The 23,896-nt window shown below is 42.2% G+C and overlaps 1 protein-coding gene across 2 annotated transcripts in view; it reads left to right on the top strand.

The window, feature by feature from the left end:
• Positions 1-23,896, top strand: part of MYO1E (myosin IE) — a 206,799-nt gene that overhangs the window by 142,185 nt on the left and 40,718 nt on the right. For both annotated transcript variants that reach the window (XM_082617102.1, XM_082617101.1), the window contains exons 11-18: positions 2,619-2,699; positions 2,989-3,075; positions 5,553-5,639; positions 6,643-6,810; positions 8,224-8,309; positions 10,482-10,563; positions 16,204-16,310; positions 20,668-20,766. In XM_082617102.1, coding sequence (XP_082473228.1) covers positions 2,619-2,699; positions 2,989-3,075; positions 5,553-5,639; positions 6,643-6,810; positions 8,224-8,309; positions 10,482-10,563; positions 16,204-16,310; positions 20,668-20,766 — 797 coding nt within the window. The remainder of the gene's footprint in view (positions 1-2,618; positions 2,700-2,988; positions 3,076-5,552; positions 5,640-6,642; positions 6,811-8,223; positions 8,310-10,481; positions 10,564-16,203; positions 16,311-20,667; positions 20,767-23,896) is intronic.

The raw sequence follows: 23,896 nt of genomic DNA, 5'->3' as shown, positions 1-23,896 counted from the left end.
CACTCATATGGCTGTTGGCAAGATGCCTCAGTTCCTTGCTACGTGGGCCTCTTTTCTGGGCTGCTTGAGTATCCTCCCAACATGACAGTTGGTTTCCCCCAGAGTGAATAGTCTAAGAGAGGGAGCAAGGAAGAAGCCACAAAGCTTTTAATGTCCTCATCTTGTCCTCAAATATTGCCACTGTGCCATCTTCTGTTCATTAGAAGCAAGTCACTAAGTACAGTCCACAGTTAAGGAGAGGGGAATTAGGTTCCTCTTTTGGGGGGGAAGAGTATCAGAGACTTTTTGGATATATTTTTAAAACTGCCATATATTTTTTAAATGATGGCATAACCGTATAGATATTATATATACATATTCATATAAATACATATTTATATAAGTATACCACTTATAATTGTGAAAATTAGTCTCTCAGCAGTGTAGAACTTCCAGTGACAGTCTGTTAATCACTGTAGCTTCTAAATGGTAGAATAATAATAGCAAGCTCTTATATAGCACTTACTATGTGGCAGATACTGTTCTAAGTAGTTTAGAAAAAAATAACTTAATTTTTACAACAACCCTGTGACTTAGGTATTATTATCTCTATTTTACAGATAAGCTAACTGAGGCACAGAGAGGTTAAGGAACTTCCCCCAGGGCACACCACTATTAAGTGATAAACCTAGGAATTAAACCCAGGTAATTCGGCAGTGCTCCAGCTATTTTATTCCTCTGCCTTTCATATATTCAAGCCAGAAAGTACCCCAGGGGGACCCTAGTCAAGGGACAGCAGCCTGGCCATTAGATCCAAAAAGTCTGTGTTTGAGTCCAGGCAGCAACATCTATAAGGCTTAAAGTATGGTTGGGTATGTTTAGGGTTGAGTAAGTGGAGGCAGGGTAGGGTAATTATTCTGTGTACTACTTGTGGTTATTTTAAGGGTAAGATTGCTTGGGAAGGTCAGGGTCATAACGAAACATTAGTCATGCTTTTACCTTGTCCAGGCCCCTCATTTTTACTGAGAAGGGATCTTAGCCCTGAGTATTGGTGGTTTCACCCAAGGCCATTCAGCAAGAGGGTAGCGCCGAACTGGGATTAGAACCCACATCTCTTGTCTCTGTTCAGTGTACCTTCCAGTGCTGGCCTTCCCACCTTATTTCCTTTCTGTCTTCCCTTGATTTTTTGTGTGGTATAATGAGATAGATAAGCAATACCAATTGGAGCTGACATTTACTAAGCCCTGACTGTGTGCCAGGCACTGGGCTAAGTGCTATGTATCATTACCCATTGGCTCATGAAATATGAGTGTCCTTTTCTTCACCTGGAAAACACCTCTGGTACTTAAAAAATTCATCCAGTTGTTCACCACCTCCAGGAATTTTCCTCTTATATTCCTCCCTCCCCTGCAGTCCTCACCAACCCCCTCTCACCTCCACCTACCCTCCTATCATTGTCTGTTCCATTGATTACACGTCTCTCCTCACAGTGGTCAAGAACACAGATATAGTCATCATACTACTTAAATTTAATTCCAGACCCTTCCTCTTGTCCAGTGTGATCTTATGCATTATGATGTTATCACTGTTGTTAAGAGAATTGTAGTGAGAATTAAATGAAACAACACTTGAAAAGCCCTTAGCAAAGCCTGGCACAGGTGACTGTTGAATATGTGTAAGCTGCTTTTATTATCATCACTTTAATACTAACTTATGGTATTACTATCCATAGTTGCCTCTGAGAATAGAAACTGTCTTCTTGACATTCCTGCCGTATTATGTTAGGTGATCATTAATTGACTACAGGGCATCCCTCATTTTATTGCGCTTTGCAGATACTGTGTTTTTTTACAAATTGAAGGTTTGTGTCAACTCTGAACAAGTCTGTCGGTACCATTTTTCCTACAACATTTCGTGTCTCTGTGTCACGTTTTGGTAACTCGCAATATTTCATACTTTTTCATTATTTTATTTGTGATGGTGATCTGTGATCAGTGATCTTTGATGTTACTACTGTGACTTGCTAAAGGCTCAGAAGATAGCATTTTTTAGCAATAAAGTAATTTTTGATGAAAGTATATATATATTTTTTAGATGTAATGCTATTGCACACTTAATAGACTACAGTATAGTGTAAACATCACTTTTATATGCACTGGGAAACCCAAAAATATGGTATGACTCACTTTTTTATGATATTTGCCTTATTGCACTGGTCTGGAGCCAAACCTGCAGTATCTCTGAAGTATGCCTGTACTGAATGGGGTCAATGGAAATAATATTTACAAATCTTGTAGTATTGGTTCTTTTTGTGAAATAGGTTTTACTTCAATCACCCAAGATGATATTTTCTTCTAAATCTTAAGACTTCTTGAGAAAAACTAGCTCTGCCAGAAATTAGTGGTTTTCATCATTAAGCAAACTTTTTTTTCCCTATCAGACTAGTTTTTATTAGATTCTGGTGGTTTCCCAAAGTACTTGACATTGCACTGAGACCTTTTTTAAGGGGCAATTCACCTGTCTTTTTGTCATCCTCGATTTCTAGTAAACAGGAGTATGTGCTTCCCTCCCCCCATGCATGCCCATTTTTAATATGAATGTAAAAGGAATTACTTACCATGCTGGTTACTTTCTTCTAGTCCATCAACAAAGCAATGGAGAAGGACCACGAGGAATACAACATTGGTGTCCTAGACATCTATGGCTTTGAAATATTTCAGGTAAGACCAGTTTCAGTAGTTGGAGACTACGAAGGGTGATGCTTTTTACCTGGCTTGAAAGAAATAATTCTAGGCAATGGAAAAAAACCCATCATGGCTCATTTTTGCCTCTTTGAGTTCTTCATGTACCTTTACCAAATTAGTTTCTCCTAAATATAAACTATGCTGCTTTCTACTGATGCCTCCAACATTTCTGTTAAGCCTTTTCACTAAATCACTCAAGAAATGACTTTAAAATGATTTTGCAGAAACAATTACATGAAAGTAACATTTTCTTTTTTTTCCCCAGAAAAATGGCTTTGAACAGTTTTGTATCAATTTTGTTAATGAAAAATTACAGCAGATTTTTATTGAACTCACATTAAAGGCAGAACAGGTGAGCAGTCCCCCTTCCTTCGTCTTGTTCTATTTCTAATTTGTTTTGTTTTAAAGGGCATAGATTTCTCTCTTTTGGTAATAGATTCAGATTTTAGTCTTGTATTAGCAAATGTACTTAATAGAGTCAGGCAGAAAAACCATATGCCACTGTGACATTTTAGTCTGAAGTATAAACACCATCTGCTACCTTTTCTTTCTTCTTTAAGTAAATGATGCTGTGAAGTTGGACTTATGACTGGCTGTTTTTACTACTCTCTGACTCATTGACCAAGCAGAAATGGAAGCCTGTTCCAACCCCAGCTGTCTGTGGCATGTACTGTGCTCCAAAGGAAAACTTGGTTTTCTCAGATTTGCTCTGCTTCCAATCTAACATAAAAATAAATGTGTCTTTAACAAAGCTGGTATTTAAATTTTGACTTGAGGTAACTTGTCTTGCTTATACTACCTTCTGAAAGTCCAGAGCAAGTTCCCTTTTATCCTGGTACCTACTGTTTGTCGATTTCTTGGGTCGCTGTAATAAGGTACCACAAACTGGATTGCTTAAAACAATAAAAAAATTTTTCTCTCCCAGGTCAGGAGGCCAGAATTCAATATCAAAATGTCACTAGGGTAACACTCATTCCAAGGGCTCTAGGAGAAAATCCTTCCTTGCCTTTTCTAGCTTGTGGTGACTCCTGGCATTCCTTGTCTTGTGGCAGCATAACTTCAATCTCTGCCTCTGTCTTCACATGACCTTCTTCTGTCTGCATCCAAATCTCATTCTCTTTTCTCTTATAAAGACGCCAGTCATTGGATTTAGGAATCACCCTAAATCCACGATAATTTTATTTATGAGATTCCTAGCTAATGATACCTGCAGACATCCTATTTCCTCACATTTTGAGGTTCTAGGTGGGCACAAAATCTTGGGGGACACATTCAACCCATTACACATATCAAGGGCTGTTTGAGGAATGTTTATTCATGGACGTGTTCGTGCCTCTGCTTAGGAACCCCAGTGACCAATGGTTTTCACAGAAACCTCTGCCCTGGGATTCTTCCACTCCATCAGTGTAGCTAGAGCAAAACCATAAGGGAGGACATGGTAGGGACTGAGATGGGAGAAGAAGGCGGAGGCTAGATCACAGAGGAACTTTGTAGGGGATGGCAGATTTTAGAGTAAGTACGATAGGAAGCCATTGGAGAATTTTGACTAGAGAGTGACGCGAGCTGATTTGTGTTTGTTTTTGACCAGGTGGCTCTGGCTCTGTAGACCTACAGGTAGGGTGAAGCAGGGGAGGGCAAACAGGAGTGGAAGTTTCAAAACCGGTTAGGAGACTCCTGCCTGAGACTGGGCAAGAAAGGGGGTGTGTAGACAGTGATGGCAGCACTAGAGGTGGTGACGTGGTGAGGTGGTCAGATTCGGCCTATGTTTTGGAGAGTGAATCCGCCTGACTTGCTCAATATAATTACCAAAGGGAAAAGGAGTCAGGGATGATTCCTACCTCTGTAGCTTGAATAACAGGGCCAATGGGGAGACTCTTTACTGAAGGGTAAGATGAGGAGAGCAGCTGGTTGGAGACAGTGGAGGGATGGAGGGCCAGAACGCTGCTGAACGTGGTAGGTTTGCAAGGCCTGTTATACCTCTGAGTGGAAATTCCAGTATATGAAATATATCAATATATGAATCTGGAACTCAGTGGGGAAGTCTAGACTCGAGAAATAAATTCAGGTGTCATTAGCCTATAGGTGTTATTTTAAGCCAGGGAGTTGATTGGAATTACCTAGAGAATGAGAGTGGAGGAAACAAGGCTGGGAGATTGAGCCCTGAAAGTCTCCATCAATATAAGGATCTGGAAAAAAAAGAGCCAGCAAAGGAAGCTAACAAAGCAAGATTGATGAGAAAGGAGGAAAACCAGGAGACTGTGATGGTGCTCATCAAGTGTAATGAGCAGCTGACCTGAATGAGGGGCCTTCCCTTTAAGTACCGAGATGCTAATCAGTACTTCTGTTCTTGTTAAGTTCAAAAAAGATTGTTTTATAACTGGACCTACAGGTTAAGCCATTTTAAAGTGCCATTTTTGTATGTCAAAAACAATTGTATGGGGCTTCCCTGGTGGTGCAGTGGTTGAGAGTGCGCCTGTGGATGAAGGGGACATGGGTTCGTGCCCCGGTCCGGGAGGATCCCGCATGCCGCGGAGCGGCTGGGCCCGTGAGCCATGGCCGCTGGGCCTGCACGTCTGGAGCCTGTGTTCCCCCCACAGGAGAGGCCACAACAGTGAGAGGCCCACGTACCGCAAAAAAAAAAGAAAATTACCAAGCAATGAAATGCTCCTTTCCTCTTCCTCTTAGAAAAAATTAAGATTGCAAGTTTTTATTGAAGGGCATTCAGGTTTTTCTTTCCTGATGATTCTTGTGCCTGTGGTATCCATCTGTGCAGAGCTCCAACTGGTCTCCACTGGGTAATAATGTGAATTCCCACTTTCTGTTCTACAGGAAGAATATGTTCAAGAAGGCATCAGATGGACACCCATCGATTACTTTAATAACAAAGTCGTGTGTGACCTCATCGAGAACAAAGTTGTAAGTATCGGTCTGGTGTGTCTCTTCACTGCTCACAGGTTTACACTAAGTGAGTTTTTGTTCTCTCTGTCATTGTATTAGAATAAGCAAAGTGACAGCTCTGATTTGCAGAGAGTTTTAGCGATTACATTTATTTTGCTTATAGGTATATGTGTGAAAATATAGTTTTACTCTTGTAGTTAATATACACGTGTTTGAGTACATTGCCAATTTACGAATGGAGGTTGTTACTGAATCTCAAGAGAAGACGATTACGACTTATGTTGATGGCATAGCATATGAAGAGATAGAAACTTGGCCCTGCCTCCTAGACCATTGATACAGCTTCTAGGACTTTAGCCCTAGAAATTATTCAAAAGAAAATAAAAGGGTATAGAGAGAGATCTGTACAGTACTGTTTTGTTCTGTTTTTTTATAAAAGTCCCAACTGGAAACAGTGAAAACATCCATAGAGAACTCAGTCCTTAAATAAACTATAGCATATAAGAGTAGGGAAATATAGCTATCAAAATAATAAGTATAAAGACTGTGTAAAACAGCAGGATTATTTATAAACTAGTGCTATGCAGAAAAAGTAGTACATGATAGAATGTGTCCAGTATGTAGCTGTATTAACCATGTCTAGATGGGTAACAGGGTGAAAGCGAACATTAAGAAATGAATTAGGGTCCAAGGAAATGTTTTTTTCTTTAGGGTTTTAAAAATCAACCTAGTCCAAATAGGAGTGAGCAGATAATGATCTTTCATTTATGGCTTTGAATAGAACTTCGGGGAGTTAAACTAGTCTCTTTTTTTTGAAAATGGACTTTCCCCCATCGTTAGATCTAAGTGGTGACTCCCATTTGGGATTATTAATAGCATTCTCCCTCAAAGGGAAAGATTGACTTTCAAGATGGTATCTTAAGTCTAGGGAGCGGTTTCCTTGCTTAAGGAAAGACCTGATAAACATTATATATTTTAAAACAGTCACTGAATTGGGACTTTGCTCTCTTGGTCCCATCAGAACCCCCCTGGGATCATGAGCATCCTGGATGATGTATGTGCCACGATGCACGCGGTGGGTGAGGGAGCGGATCAGACGCTGCTCCAGAAACTTCAGATGCAGATTGGGAACCATGAGCACTTCAACAGCTGGAACCAAGGCTTCATTATTCACCATTACGCTGGGAAGGTATGGCCAGGGAGCAGGGGTTCAGCAGGAAAGGGCAAGTTATCCTTTTCAATGTCTATCTGTATTAAGCCTTTGGGTCTGTAATCTATTTTCTCACGAGGCAACTGAAAGCAATGTCCGTATAGTTTTATGTGCCTCACTGTGTTTTATTCATCCATCATTCATTCATTCAACAACATGGGACCCATGAAATATTTGGAGAGACAAACAAAAGATAGTGCATATACACCACTGTGTATTTTTTAGCATGAATCACCCTTAATATAACATAAGCATGAATCAACCTATATATATATATATATATATATATATATATATATATATATATAGTTTTTTTTTTTTACATGTTGGGGTAGGAGTTTATTAATTAATTTATTTTTGCTGTGTTGGATCTTCATTTCTGTGTGAGGGCTTTCTCTAGTTGTGGCCAGCGGGGGCCAATCTTCATTGCGGTGCGCGGGCCTCTCACTATCGCGGCCTCTCTTGTTGCGGAGCACAGGCTCCAGACGTGCAGGCTCAGTAGTTGTGGCTCACGGGCTTAGTTGCTCCACGGCATGCGGGATTCTCCCAGACCAGGGCTCGAACCCATGTCCCCTGCATTAGCAGGCAGACTCTCAACCACTGCGCCACCAGGGAAGCCCCAACCTATATATTAACTGCTGAAGGAATGAGATTTTTTCTCGCCTCTTATGCAATCACAAGCTTGCATTTTTTACTTGCCCATCCTCCCTGGGAGTATACATAAGGACCAGAGGCTCACTTTGGGGTTTGTTCTCATAAAATGCATGATTACTGGGTGCTACTGGGTATCAAGCTTTGTGTGGGTGCTGGTGATACACAGATAAGTAAATTGATGTCATGATATTTGGGGACTTCCTAGTACTGTAGAAATTCATTGGTCTCACCCTTCATCCCAATAAGTCTCTTATTAACCAAGGAGGGTCCTTGAGCATGAGACTTCAGCTGAACTGATCTAACTCTGACACCATTTGTAGGAGAAATCGAAAAGCCTCAGATGACGTGGCCCACTGCACTGCGTCAGTGAGCACAGAGAGTTTTATTTTACTCCATCTTACCTAAAATTTAGAGAAAGAATTAAGTGTATTATTTACATACCCCTATAGATCCATCGAAGAAGGGCTATGTAGTCATGAGAGCTGGGGTCCTGGTCATGTATCATTTGCATCGTGTAAGCAGCCAGAGACCATTCATCAGCATCTCCATGCCATCGCCAGCTGAAGTCATCTAACAAGTTAAAACATGCACAGCCTTAATGTGACAGATCGGGATGAAAGCCCAATTGTTATATCTGGAAATATACACACTCTCTGGAGGATAGCCATGCCAGCTTGGATGTTTTGTTCAATGAAATACTTAAAGGATAAAATTCGATATCTTTCCATTCTTGGCCAGGTATCCTATGACATGGATGGCTTTTGTGAGCGGAACCGTGATGTGCTGTTTATGGATCTGATTGAGCTTATGCAGAGCAGTGAGCTGTAAGTGTGTTTGCCTTACCCGACACGGGATATAGGTTTGATCAGATTTTCATATTAGAGCAAACTCGTGACATTTGACTGGTCAGCGTTATGTTTCCTTGTACTGTTGGGTCTGGGTTATCATTAGACAAGTCAGCTTCTCAAAACAGCTTTTTTCCCCCCGGTCTTAGTCTCTCCCTTGTACCCCTGATACTTCTCACCCCACATGCGAAGTGCTATCTGCATGCCCTTCAGGGCCCCCAGCTTCATCATTTTCAATGGTTTTTATCGGGGAGAAGTGCCCATCCTGGAGTTGGGCTGGGATGGCTGTGCCTGACTGTCTAAGACTGACACAGTCTGGCTCTGTGACACTTTGCCCTCGGGACATCATCCCACGAATTCTCCTTCTGTTTTTGAAAATGCTAATAGCTTAGCTACACCAAAGTTAACCTGAATTGCTGAAGCACTTGGGAAATGGCTCAAGAACTCGGGGAGGGGCACTCAGAGATCCATTTTAACTCCCAAGACCCTGACTAAGCTAAAGGCGTAGAGCAGTGGGGGCATCCGCCTTGCAAGCTGCTGGAGCTCTCAGGGCCAGCTTTGCCATGTCCTTTCCTTCCCTCTTCCGTGCAGAGGTCCCCATGGTCCTGGGTAATGATGTGAGATGTCATTTACATGATCAGACCTGTCCATGCCTGGCAAGTACAATATTGCACAGTCTTCCAGATTTTACAAGTTTTAGAGCTGTCTCCAAGTAATAGTTGCCATTTTAGTCTGTTACTTCACCTCTCATAATATCAAGGTTAACTTCTTTGATCAACAGCTGCAAGCCTGATAATTTTCTAGAAAAGGCCTGACTTCAGTGAATGCAAAACCGAGTTTCCTTTTTGGTCCGTGGTTCAAAGTTCTGCTCCGTTTAACCCTCTTCCCCTCCCTCCAGCCTCCACTCCTCCCTGGCCCTCATCTCCCCAGGCCTGCACTTTCGTGGCACTCACACCCCACACTTCGGAGATTCTTCTCTCAAAACATAAAATCTATTTGCTCTTAAAAGATCAGGTAAACCACACGTCCTGGCTTGTGGGGTTTATGACAATCAGGTGCAGGCATGCTTTCAGAGATTTTTTTTCTTTTTAATTATTAAAATTACTGCAAAATTCAAGAGCTATTGATGCTTCCATGTAAAACTCCTGTCACGTAGACATGGTCTGTTGTTTGGTAAACACATGTGCTGTAAAAATCTATAATAGTGTCTGGTGAGGTTATGAAAGTAGATTGCTGTGGAGACTTCCTAGAAAATCCATGATGCCCAATAAGTCCTTTAGGGGGAATTTCCTTTGAGTGGCAGATTCCCAATTTACATGGATCACATCATTCATTCATTCATTCATTCAATCAGCAAATATTTATTGAGCACCTACTGTATACTAGGCTCTGTTCCAGACACCAGGGACACTAAGGTGACTAAGACATTGTCCCTGCCCTGTGCCTTTTGAGGCAGGCCTGTCAACAGATGTAGCTCAGTTACAACTACTAATGAAGTTGTATATTCAGCAGGCAAAGCATTAGTGGATTAGCTGCACTTAAAATTGCTCATACTCAAAACACGTTTTGTCTAGGTTTTTTGCTTGAGGGAAGGGAGGGTTGATACAGTACCCTATTGGCATCTTGTGGGCAAAGGCCACTGATGCTGTGAAACATCCTACAATGTGTAAAGCAGCCCCAGGCCCCAGCACAGAATTATCCAATCCCAAATACAGTAGCACCAAGATTGAGAAACCCTGCTTTAGAGCAAAGCAGAATCTGCATTGGATCTGGACAATTCATACAAATCCCTGTGCTCTGGTCTATCTTACTTAACTCAGAAAACTCACACTGACCCCCCTCTGTTGTGTCCTGTTGCCAAGGTGTATCTCAGTTCTAGTGCATGGGGAAATTTGAAAGGCAGAGTTTAAAATTTTATTTTTCAGGCCTAGACTCCAAGGTGCTTCTGTCTTAGAATTCTCTCTCCATGTTTCTTGTGTCCATTGCTTTTTTTCTCCCGGGTCACAACTTGATGGCTTGAGTCAGATGGCCATTCTGTATCCAAGGTTCTGTGCTTCTGGACGACTCTCCTCTCCATTCTCTATGGAAGCAGGCTTTCCAGCCCCCAAGGTACCTACTGATTGCTAATCCATTCTCTTTCTCCTTTTCCAGACCTTTTATAAAGTCTTTATTTCCGGAAAATCTGCAGGCTGACAAGAAAGGACGCCCAACTACTGCTGGAAGCAAAATAAAGGTTTGTTCTATTTTAATAGGGAAATTTATGGATCCCTATTAAGAGGTAGGGTTTTCTAGGAGTCAGGAACTATACCGCTGGGCCAGGACGCAGTCAGGGAGATGGAACAGGTTGGTTACAGAAGATGGCGAGAAGTAACGTTGCTGCTTGAGAAAGGGTTACAGGATGCAGGTGAATTTGACTTGGCTGTACTGAAACCCCAAATGGATATTAAGTACCTCATAGCTTAATAGTCAGCAGATGATAATCAGTTACTTTCTAAGAGGAAGTGGCTTTATACTGAATCTAGGAGAATTCACATTAAACTGTCAGAGAAATTTTATGGTCAAGAGCCACATTTTGGATTTTCCAGACCAGACCCCAGAACTTGCCAATTACGGAACTTTACGAACCTGAAATTCTACCGGGTCTTATATGGGGAATTTATGCACCTTCCGCACTGGGTCTTGTGGGCCCTCCTTTCTGTGAATTACAGGCATCTTGGCTTCATAGTGTCTCAAAGTCAGAGGAATTCTTAGTGTTTCTTGAGAGCCTCTCACGGAGAGTGCATTGAATTATCGGAGGCACTGTGTGATGAAATAGGTTGTCCCTAATTACTCTCTGAATTTAGAGGTTGTGTCAAACACACTCCATCATGTAATTTTTTGAAAAATAGTCACTAAACTTTTTCTTATTTAATTATACCAGTTAAAAACCGTTTCTTATTTTATATTTTTATTATTATTATTTTTTTTTTGCGGTACGCGGGCCTCTCACTGTTGTGGCCTCTCCCGTTGCGGAGCACAGGCTCCGGATGCGCAGGCTCAGCGGCCATGGCTCATGGGCCCAGCCGCTCTGCGGCATGTGGGATCCTCCCGGACCGGGGCACAAACCCGTGTCCCCCGCATCAGCAGGCGGACTCTCAACCACTGCGCCACTAGGGAAGCCCTATTATTATTTTTTTAATTTTTATTTTATATTGTAGTTGATTTACAATGTTGTGTTAGTTTCAGGTATACAGCAAAGTGATTCAGTTATACATATATCCATTCTTTTTCAGTTTCTTTTCCCATGTAGGTTATTACAGAATACTGAGTAGAGTTCCCTGTGCTATACAGTAGGTCCTTGTTCATTATCTATTTTATATATAGTAGTGTGTATATTAAATACAGTTTTTTAAAGAATCATATCAATTAAATACCACCCTGTCTTTATAACCAATGGAATCATTGAGTAATTAAGAGTAGAGCTCTGGGGCTCGTCACCTGTGTTCAAATCCCTCACCGTGTGATAGCCAGCAAGTTATCTAAACTCTCAGTGCCTCTTTTGCCTTAGAGATTTTAGTACCTATCTCAGGGGGGTACTGTGGTGATTGATTTCCATCGTCCATCTAAGGCACACACTGCCTGAAACATCATAAGCCCAAACCGTGTGTGCTTTCCTGTTCCGTACCACTCCATCTGTCCCCTCCCTCTCTGCCATGCTTTTTCATCTCTGCTTAATTCTCAGTGGACACTTGATGTGCTTGTGCTGACTGTCCATCCCCCTGTGTGGCTCTGTGTGTCCAGATCCTACATGTCCTTCTCACAGTGCCCTCCAATAACCGGCCCTGTGAACACCATGGTTGCTGCTGCCTGTTTTGTTCACGAGCGTTTTCTTCTCTGAATGTTGCACATATGGAAGCCTGTCTCCCCAGCCTCTGAGGGCATATGCACTGTGTGAAATAAAGGGAACATCACAGCAACGAGACGCTTCCATCCAGAGGAGCTTCAGGTTTTGTGCAGGAAGTCAGGCGCAAGCTAGAGGGTAGGGTTTTGAGCTGGAGGGTAGAGTCCTCTGGGATTAAGGACAATCATGTTCAAGGAACTTGAGATATACAGTAGTCCTGGGACAGTGTCTGGATTGAGTTCACTGGGGCAGAGAGTTGAGGGCAGGGAGGAGATGCAGTTCTCACGAGGTCCCAGATAATTGACATCTGCACGAAGCTCTGACTCAGGCTTTGACTTCTAGGTCCTGGATAAGGATTAGCTCTAGGCTGGAAAATCTAGTCACAAGACTGTCACATTCAGATCCAAGGGCCCCAGATCATCAAGGCTGCAGTGACTCACATTCAAGTGGTCTGGATTCTCAGTCCAACTTATTCCCTATAAAAAGGAGGGTGGTGTTAGGAGCATTTTTCTCCTCCTTGGAAGACTTGACCCCTTCATATTCTTGACTAGTAGAATGCTCAAAATTGCCACCTTCCGGTGTACTCAAAATTTTCAGGATTGCTGTGGTCTGGGGAGGTCAGCCTGAAGTCAGCCAGCTCATCTAGGGAGACCGTACTATGCATATTCTCACCAATGGTATCCTCTGGGTGAACTGTGTGACCTCTGCCTGTCTGACACTCTGCCTCCATGTAGGAATGAGATTCTCCCTGTTTTATGTCTCCTGCGTCACCTCTTAGAGATGCATAGCCATGGCCCAATCTCTTACACCTTTCATATCTACAATATTTTGCAGATGCTAAGTATCATCTTTTTTATTTTTAAATTTTTACTGAAGTATGTTTGATTTACAATGTGTTTCAGGTGTACAACAGAATGATTCAGTTATACATATATATGGATGTATTCTTTTTTAAGTTCTTTTCCATTACAGGTTATTACAAGATATTGAGTATAGTTTCCTGTGCTATACAGTAGGACCTTGTTGGTTATTTTATATATAGTAACTAAGTATCATCTTAATGATATCCCTGAGGTTAAACGCTTAAAGGGATCCTGAGTTCCTTGGAAGAAAAATTAAATTTATGTTCAAGGTAGTTTTAGTGTTGGGAATCTTATTGTATTCTAATTCCTTAAAATTTAAAACTGTTCTGTAGGATTTAATTAATAGAATATTAACTTGGTGAGAACTCCCACTATCTTTGTTTATAAATAAGAGTATTCTTTACTTAATAACATGTGATTTTTGAGGCTTTCCTAAATTCTACATTGTTGTGGCTAAAAGGGACCGGTTTTGAAATTAGAGCCAAAGATTTATGGAATGGAGCTCAGAGCTGGCAAAGTGGACTGGGCTACAGCTTTATCTAAGGGAGACTGGGCCTCTAAAGGAGCAGATATGATAAGAGATGCAAGTACCATGAGGTAACTGGACTCGTAGACATTTAACATCTCTTCCAACCTTCAGATTAAATTAGAGGTCTTCTAGTTCAACCTACTTAATTTACAGATGGGGAAACTGAGGCCCAAAGAAATTTAGTGATTTGCAACATAGCTCGCAAAGAGCAGAGCCAGGATCCCAATTCAGGCTTGCTAACAATCTATGTGGAGGGTAGAATGATGAGCTGTCACCCTAAGCCTTTCTCACTGTCCTGTCTGCATTTTTTTTTTTTTTTTTTTTTTTTTTTTTTTTTTTCGGTACGCGGGCCTCTCACTGTTGTGGCCTCTCCTGTTGCGGAGCACAGGCTCCAGACGCGCAGGCTCAGCGGCCATGGCTCACGGGCCCAGCCGCTCTGCGGCATGTGGGATCCTCCCAGACCAGGGCACGAACCCGTGTCCCCTGCATCGACAGGCGGACTCTCAACCACTGCGCCACCAGGGAAGCCCCTGTCTGCATATTTTAATGCCTGCTTCTGTAGGCAAGTAGACAAGCCTCTGTAGGCAAGCCTCTGCCCTTGTAGGGCAAGTGCCTTTGGTAGCTTTCTGTTCTAACTCATTGGGCTCTTCTTGTCTGGAGCCAGATTAAATCCAAGCTGCTGCTTCCCAGCCACTTCAGGGGGTATTTAAAGTTGACCCATAGCTAAATACAGGATAATTTTGAGATATATTCCTGTTTGCTCAAATTGATTATTCCAAAACCTAAAGGCTTCTCTCTAATCCTAACTCACCCAGTTAATTCCTTTTGTTATCACACTAAATTATCCCATATCTTCCTTAAGGAGGAGGATGACATTGTGGTTAAGAAAAAAACTTGGTAGCTCACAGACTTGGGTTCTAGCCTCACTTCTGCTTGCTAATTATATCATCTTGAGTAATACTTTATTTCTTTAAGGCCCCATTTTCTCATCTAAAAAATGGAAATGATAATTGTAAGAAGCTACTTCTTACAATTGTGAGGCATAAATAAGAAAATCCATGTGTCTAGCCCATTGAAGCATATTCAGTACTTGTTAGCCGTTACTATTTTGAGCTATTGAATGAATAGCTCAAGTGTCAAGTGTCATATAAACTTAAGTCGAACTTGCCCCTGTGTTTTCTTATGCTAAGTTGAAAAGGTATGCTCCTAAATGCTTAGGACTAAAGAGTCTGCCAAGTTATACTTAAAAATTAAAAAATAAAAATTAAGAGTTTGGGAACTTAAAAAATAAAGCTTTATTATAACCAGTCCCTCCCCAGCTTCATCTTACATGTTGCAAAGATCATTAAATTTGTTCTCAAGTACAATCTCTCTCTCATCAACAAGGAAGATGAGAGTCAATTTACATTTTTATCACAGAGCTTTGCTTTGATCATACAACCTCGGCAGCTTTGCCCTGAATTCCAAGCATTGCAAAGAATGCCATATTCTGCACATCTAAACAGAGAACTTTTGCTTTGAATATACCCAAGAGTTTTTCTCAAGGGTTTCAGATTTCCCAAACCCATGAAAACAGGAAAGTCCTAATTGAGAGAGGGTTGACTACTGCAGGCAGATCCCTTCTGCTGACTTTGTCATGGTTTTCTGGCTTTGGAGATCCCTTTCCTCTATTTTCTTTTAGAGGTTTTCTCTCTTCGTGCTGATTTGCTTAGAATGAGAGGTTGCATGTGTGCCCCATTATTGGATCCATAGGGGATGCTCAGCTGTGTGGTGCTGGGAATGCTGATGTGGGCTCTGCTCGTGTTTCTTCAAACAACATTTGTGGTACTCATGATTTGAAATACCTCATAAGCAATTTGAGCTTTATTTATGTGGCTTTTTCTTCTTGTACCCAGTTCCATCGTGGGCACCCGATGTACAGGTAGTAAGAGCTGATTTTACATTGAATATTTTAGTTCATGAAAGAGTAAGTTTCCTGCCACACTGAAAAGGCTCTGAGTCAGCAGGTTTGGAAAAGGACATGCTGAGGAAGAAGGTGAATGAAATGGCCTATAAAAGGGAGATTTTTATGTATCTCCCACTTTTTAATTGTGAATTTCCATCATTTTAATAAGGTGATTCTTCATTGGTTAGATTGCCTGAAAAGAGTACAGGGGATTTGGATGATTTATCCTTGCAAATAAATTTGTGCACCTCCCTTTCCCTCAGAGTTTATGAGAAAAATGTATTTGCAGAGGCCGTCAATCAATATAAAATTAACTAAATTTGTTAATAATTGGCATGCTTCCCTGTTTCTCCTAAAAAGAATTATATGGGAGGATTTACTGGGTTTTGGGTGGGGGGTTGTCTTATTTTATTAACTATACTAAAAATACTGCATCGTTTTCAAAAATCTAACTTCAAACCCACTTAAGAATGTTCAAATCACCATAACAGTCAGTAGAGCTTTAAGAAAGTGTAGTAGACCCGAGCTGAGCCTAATGAACAAACTGTCATGAGGATGAATTTCTAGCTGTACATTTGCACACTGGTCTCCTTTGAAAGTTGGTCTGCTTTAGAGCAAGTTCCATGTTTCTAAATGATGTTACTCTTCCTTTCTAGAAACAAGCCAATGACCTTGTGAGCACCCTGATGAAATGTACACCTCACTACATTCGCTGCATCAAACCCAATGAAACCAAGAAGCCCAAGGACTGGGAGGAAAGCAGGTATGGTGAAGACACAGACAGGAGGTCAAGGCCAACTTACATGGTCCCACCCTGTTTTTCCCTCTGCTCAAGCTGGGCCCTCCTATGCCCGAGGCAGGAGCAGTTTCAATTGCCTTCCAATGTGTTTTGTGTCTTAACTTTTTCAGGAAGAAGCCTATGTAGATATATTTTTCCCCTCCTTGTTTTTTCCTGAAATGTTAGCAGTGCCCTTCAGTTCAGAATTAGTGATTTATAATGTTGATCTTGGCTGGTCTGGGGACAGATGGAAAAAAGAAAGCAAACCTTAATACAGCAGAGTCAGGATGGTTTTCAAATTAGTTTGAGGCTCTGTGTAGACATTTTTAATGCACTCAGCTCCTCATCAGCACATGCAGGATGTGGCCTGGAATGCTTAGCTCAGGGTTGAAGTGAAGTTCCAAAGAGCTGGTTAAAAACAATCTGTCGGGTGCTTCCCTGGTGGCGCAGTGGTTGAGAGTCCGCCTGCCGATGCAGGGGACATGGGTTCATGCCCCGGTCCAGGAAGATCCCACATGCCACAGAGTGGCTGGGCCCGTGAGCCATGGCCGCTGAGCCTGCGCATCCGGAGCCTGTGCTCCACAATGGGAGAGGCCACAACAGTGAGAGGACCGCGTACCGCAAAAAAAAAAAAAAAAAACGCTATCTGTCGGGGCTTCCCTGGTGGCACAGTGGTTAAGAACCTGCCTGCCAATGCAGGGGGACACGGGTTCGAGCCCTGGTCCGGGAAGATCCCACATGCCGTGGAGCAAATAAGCCTGCGTGCCACAGCTACTGAAGCCCACGTGCCTAGAGCCCGTGCTCCACAACAAGAGAAGCCACTGCAGTGAGAAGCCCGTGCACCACAACGAAGAGTAGCCCCCGCTCGCTGCAACTAGAGAAAGCCCGCGTGCAGCAACAAAGACCCAACACAGCCAAAAATAAATGACTAGATAAATAAATAAATTTATTTTTAAAAAAAATTCCTAACCGCCCATTACCTCTTCTGAGAGACATGGATGGGTCCATTTCCCATCCTACCAGCAAGATCCTTTCTAACCCACGGCAGGTAGACAATGCTTGATCCTTTACAGGGAGGAAAAGATAAACAGGAAGGAAAATGCCCAAGCTCAAGCATTTGCTGTCTGCAAGTCTTTCTTTGTATTTTCACACTTTATGGTGCAGCCTGAGTCTTTTTTTCTCATGTTAAGGTGCTGTTGGGATGTAGCAGCCTTCCGTTTGGTCATTCCACAATATTCTGACTAGTCTCATCAGTAGATGTGTGTTTCTAAGGCATCTTGTCTATTGAACTGCTCAAATTTTTCAATTTAAGGTAGTCTGAGATTCCTCTTACAATATTATCCATTGATGATATTCAGACTCTGATAAGAAGCCCTAAGTCACCAGTTCACATTTGGATGCCTCTTGGCCATTAGCAAGCTCTCCAGTCCTTCTCTAAATCAGTTTTACTGTAATCTCTAATCGGTCATAAGAATCATTCTTGGGACTTTTCCGTGTGACAGCTTTTCTCCTAGTTCAAGGCAGTCACCATGTTTCCCTGGGATCTTCTCTTCAGCAAGCTCATCACTCAGCTCCTCCAGCCATTCCCTCTGAAGGAGCTGGATGTGGAATCCGATACTTTCCCTTCATGGTCATTCCCCTGCATGTACTTAAATTGCCCTCTGCTTTTCTGAACTGTGTCACTCACTTTCTCTTGATATCAGGAGGATAACAGATGGAAAATGTCTGGGGCTTTTTACCTTGCAACACTAGTTCTCAAACTTGAATGTCAGAACATCCCCTGGAAGGCTTATTGCTGGGTCCCATTCCCAGAGTTTCTGAGTCAGTTTCTGGGCCTCCAAGTGATGCTAGTGATGATGGTCTGGGCCCCATAGTTGGAGAATAGCTGATCTAGAGCAAAGGGCTAGACTAGGATTTGGAAGAACTGTATCCTGATGCTGGCCTATCACTAACTAGTTTGAGTGAAACGCTTAATCTCCTGAGTCCTCAGTTTCTTCCTCTTTAAATAAGAGGGTCAATCCAGAGTGGGACTCCTTCAGGCTGACAGAATGAACTCTCCCTCATCTGTTCCCCCCTGTCTGTCATGCTGCCTCTCCCTGTCTCTACGTCACTCCTACACTCACCCCCTCACACGCCACACTCACATCTCATGCATGGTGACTCTGGACGCTTTTTTGTTTTACACACAGAGTAGAAGGGTGGTGTCACAGGCAGCGTCAGAAATAAATTACGAGGGCTTCCCTGGTAGCACAGTGGTTAAGAATCTGCCTGCCAATGCAGGGGACACGGGTTTGAGCCCTGGTCCGGGAAGATCCCACATGCCGCGGAGCAACTAAGCCCGTGCGCCACAGCTACTGAGCCTGCGTGCCTAGAGCCTGTGCTCCACAACAAGAGAAGCCACTGCAGTGAGAAGCCCGTGCACCACAATGAAGAGTAGCCTCTGCTCGCTGCAGCTACAGAAAGCCTGCACGCAGCAACGAAGACCCAGTGCAGCCAAAAATAAATAAATAAATAAATAAAATTTATTTTTTAAAAAAAAAAGAAAGAAAAATTACGAGAGTCAAGGAAGCAGAGGTATTGCTAAGGGGTGCTTTAGCCCACCCTTCCCCCTACTTCAAACTCTCTCCAGCTTCCCTTCCCAGCAAACATAATCGTGAATGAAAACAACTCACTTGCCCTCCAAATGCAAAACCTCCCTGGCACACTCTCCCCTGCTCCACGTATCCAGCTCTGTTGATCATCACTCTAATGTGGAAATCTTGCAGTAGCTACTGGTTGGAAGTTCCTCAGCCCTGATGCTACCTTCTCGTAAAATCCAAACTGATTCACTGGAATATCAGAAGCTGGAGAACTGAAGAAAGTGGTACATTTTATTCAGTAAATTTTCATAGAGTTTCCCCCAGGGTGTTTTCCCTTTTTTTTTTTTTTTAAGTTACACCCCCTTATTGGAACTGCAGTGAGGAACTTGCTAACATACACTCACGTACACTGGTTTTACAAGGTCTAAGGTATCCCTTGGTCAGGTGTTGATTTTCTAGGAGGATGGCTTCCTGGGATCCGCCCCCTCATCTCGGTTCAGGTTTACTGTGTGACAGATGGTCCCACTTCATCCGTGAGTGTGGAATGTCGGGGTCCATGAAAGGGCAGTGTGCTTCGTCGTCAGGGATCACAGGGTCAATTGAAGTTCTTGGTGGACAGGGTTACTCATTCCACAAGTTTATGGCGTGTAGTTTATTTTTCGTTTCCTGTTGAAAATGTGTCTTTGTTTGGCTTTGGCAAAGTTGCCTGCCCTGGATTCTAAATAACTGCCCTAGTTGAGTTCTCAGGCCTTGACCTTCTGAGGACAGTCTTGAAAGAGGACTCCTTCTGAGGGAAGGAGATGGTATACCCAGGGGAACAGCGGGCATTGCCAGCCTGGCTGATGTTTACTGAGGAGTTGACTGCACTCCAAGAATATGCAAAAAGCAGGACATTTATTTATTTGTTTGTTTGTTTATTTTTGGCTGCGTTGGGTCTTCGTTGCTGCACACAGGCTTTCTCTAGTTGCTGTGAGCGGGGGCTACTCTTCGTTGCGGTGCATGGGCTTCTCACTGTGGTGGCTTCTCTTGTTGCGGAGCACAGGCTCTAGGCGCAAGGGCTTCAGTAGTTGTGGCATGCGGGCTCTAGAGCGCAGGCTCAGTAGTTGTGGCGCACGGGCTTAGTTGCTCCGCAGCATGTGGGATCCTCCCAGACCAGGGCTCGAACCCGTGTCCCCTGCATTTGCAGGTGGATTCTTAACCACTGCACCACCAGGGAAGTCCCAAGCATGACATTTTAAACATAACAGAATATGTTGAACTAGTTGTCTTGTTGACAAAAATTTGTATAAGAAGGTTTCCTAGTGATGGAATTTATAATGAATGAAACGATGTTTTCACATGAGGCACATTGTTTTCCATGTGATTCACGGGAAAGGAATCAATGGGTGATGCATTCCCTGCCTCAAAGCTTGGGGTGAAGCCAGAATTTGTGAAAAATACTTAAAATGAGCAGATATCTCTAATTGGCAACCTCACGTATATTTTCCTTAGTAGAGAAAAGGCTGGTGGTGAGTTTGGGATTTGGAGGATGGGAGAAAGGAAAATTATTTTCCTGAATCAGATTTCTACCCTTTCAGTTAACCAGATATGTATTAATATTACATAACCTGAGGGCCAGCTCAGACTCTGAACACTATAAATTATAATCTTTTTTACTATGCTTCCCTGCAGTGTGGAATTGGGAGTTTGGGGGGAATGGTGGGTGGGAGAACAGAGTGAAAAGATTATCCAGTAATGTCCTGGCTCCATTCTCTCCTTTATAGGGTAAAGCATCAAGTAGAATATCTGGGCCTAAAAGAGAACATTCGAGTGAGGAGAGCTGGGTATGCCTATCGGCGCGTCTTCCAAAAATTCCTACAGAGGTAATGAACTGGTAACTCTGGACTCTTTTTGGTTTTAAACAAGTTTATTGACATATAATTCACATATCATACAATTCACCCATTTAAAGTATACATTTCATTGGCTTTTAATATATTTACAGAGTTGTGCATCCATCACCACAATTAATTTCAGACCATTTTCAAAGAGAAAAATCTCACTTCCCGAGTCATCAGCCCCCTATTTGGCCCTCACCCCTGGCCCTAAGCAGACACTTCTTTCTCTGCCTCTTCTGAGCATTACTTATAAATAGAATCATGTAATATGTGTCTTTTGTTTCTGGCTTGTTTTACTTCACATAACGTTTTCAAGGATCATCCTGTAGCATATACCTGCACTTCATTCCTACTCATTGCCAAATAATGTTCCCTTGCACCAGTGTTCCAATAGACCACATTTTACTTATTCATCCATCAGTTGACAGACATCACATTTTGGCTGTTTTGAATGATGAATAACGCTGCTCCCAGTGTTCACATACATGTTTTTATGTGGACATATGTTTCTATTTCTCTTTGGGACGTAACTAAAAATGGGATTGCTGGGTCAAATGGTAACTATGCTTAACCTTTTTGATGGACTGCTAGATTGTTTTACAGAGTGGCTGTACCATTTTACATCTCCTTTGATCATTTTTAAATTATTTGCCTTTTTAGTCTTAAGTTATAATACAGTTCTTTTTAGCATTATTTATTGTAAGTAAATCAGTAGCCACAAGTATTTTGTCTGTTTAGAGTGATAGATCAGAAATTCATGGTAATTGTGACATGGGGACGGACTGAGATTTAACTTGACTGAGCAAATTAATAGTATGAAGACAATTTTAGGAAAATATTTACAAGCTTAAAGTATTTAACCTCAGATTTTTTGTGCAGTCCAAATATAAAGTTAAACTGATTTTTGTGTATGTGTGTGTGTGTGCGTGCGGTACGCGGGCCTCTCACTGTTGTGGCCTCTCCTGTTGTGGAGCACAGGCTCCAGACACGCAGGCTCAGCGGCCATGGCTCATGGGCCCAGCCGCTCCGCGGCACGTGGGATCCTCCCGGACCGGGGCACGAACCCATGTCCCCTGCATCAGCAGGCGGACTCCCAACCACTGCGCCACCAGGGAAGCCCCTAAACTGATTTTTATATTTCCATTGAAGTGCATTTGGCAGGATCTGTACTAAATTGTTCTTATTTTGCATTGTTTTTAAAAAGGATAACATTTAATGTCCTTAAAATATTACGATTCGAACTTCTCTAATGACTGTAAATTAGTGATGTTCCACTGATTTTCTACATCTGTTTCATTTCCTGTATGAAAGAAGGAAGCCATATTTAGTATTTTAATCAGAAAATAATTATGTCTTCCTGGTATATGATACAGGAGCAGGATGTAAGAAATTTTTATTGAATTCAAATTGTATGTAACAAAGAGGTTGTAGGATGGAGAAGAGCTTAATTGCTGTCTTTGAAATCCAGTACTTCTAATAAAGCAGCTTTCCCTTTGAGGATGTTGTTTCTTCTGCCATGAGATTGGGATGACTGACCTACTGCTCATCAGTGTGGGTCATCATATGTGGAAGGTCAGAAGAGGCTTAGCAAAAGCACGGATCATTCCATACAACAAAGCTTCATTGATTCTGTCCCCACACATTCAAGATTGCTGCTAATTTTGGAGGCTGATTAGACTAGGAATAAAATTCACTGACACAGCTCTCTGAATTAAAGGGCCCACTACACCTCTAGTGTAAGCAGAGCAATATGAAAAGATGTCTTTAGGAAAGTGAGAAAATAAATTTGGAGCGCTCTTGCATCACTGTAGCAGCATCCATTTGCTGACAGACGACTGAAACGTTAATTATCAAAGACTTTGCTCTTCTTTAAGCAGATGGGTGACGGTGACACTAGCTTAGAACAGGATTTCTCAACCTCAGCTATTGATATTTTGGGCTGGATGAGGCCTCATTGTGGCAGCCGTCCTGTACATTGGAAGATGTTTAGCAACCTCCTTGGCCTCTACCTGCTAGATGCCAGTAGTGCCAACCCCCATCCCACCCCCATCCCCATCTTCCCCGAGTTGTGACACCCAAAACTGTATCCAGACATTGCCTAATATCCCCTGGGGGCCAAAGCTAGTTGAGAACCATGACTTAGATAATCTTTAAAATTTTTTGTAAAACTACATTTCTTTGAAAAATACCCCTTTTTAATTAAGAGGGAAAAAAATTAAATTCAGAAAATAGTGAAAGAAGAGTATTTCCTCCATCTTGCCCTAATGTAGAAAGGCCTGCCCTCAACAAGTCCAAAATGTTTATAGTTTTATCCTCCTTCAGTATTTTTTCTGTACTTAAAAACTCTTTATGCGATATTTACAGATTCTCTCTAATTGGCATTACTACTGAAAACTGATCAGATTTTTTTTAAATCTGACCTTGTTTTGTTTGTTTGTTTTTGAGAAACCAGTTATGAAAGACCTCCCTCCTTCCATATTATTTAAAAACAAACCGACAAACCTGACTTCCGTAAGCATTGCTGGGAGCTCTACGTCACTGGGGGGAGCGGGAAGTCCACGCTTTCCTCTCCTGGCAGGAATGTCTGGGGTGCCCTGAGCGGGCTGTGTTACTTGTTTGCTGCAGCTCCTTAAATGAGCTGTGAAATGACCTGGTTATAATATCTGGACCTCTCTCAAGTGCCAGGCTAGCTGCATGGCTCCACAGGTGGTATTTTCTTCTGTGCCTTACACAGAGTAAGCACTTATTGTATATCTCTTATGCCCTTTGTGTTGAGGGACTTTCACTGAAATGATTTTATCCTTGGGTGCCTCCCTCCTTAGCTCTCCTGCTGTGGGCTTTTCCTTTCAGAAGAGACAAACAGGCAGCCCTGTCTTATAAAAAGGAGGCTCTTTTGATGTTGTCATATTTCTTTTGATTTGAGAGTACTGGGAGGATAATAAAAATGAAGTTTGGAAGGAAAATTTGTTTCTCAATAAGAAGTACATGTTTAGTCTCCCACTCAAAAATGGCTACAAGGCCATATATCTGTCAATGGGCAAGGAATATTTTTCCAGAGACAGTGCTGTTTTCCATAAGGTGTATGAGTCTGGGGTTGTAACAGGATTTGTCCAGA

Source organism: Mesoplodon mirus, assembly GCF_964341445.2.
Source record: "Mesoplodon mirus genome assembly, chromosome: 4".
NCBI classification, from domain to species: domain Eukaryota; kingdom Metazoa; phylum Chordata; class Mammalia; order Artiodactyla; family Ziphiidae; genus Mesoplodon; species Mesoplodon mirus.
Note: the sequence above shows the minus strand (reverse complement) of the source record. Positions and strands in the feature narration are given on the sequence as shown.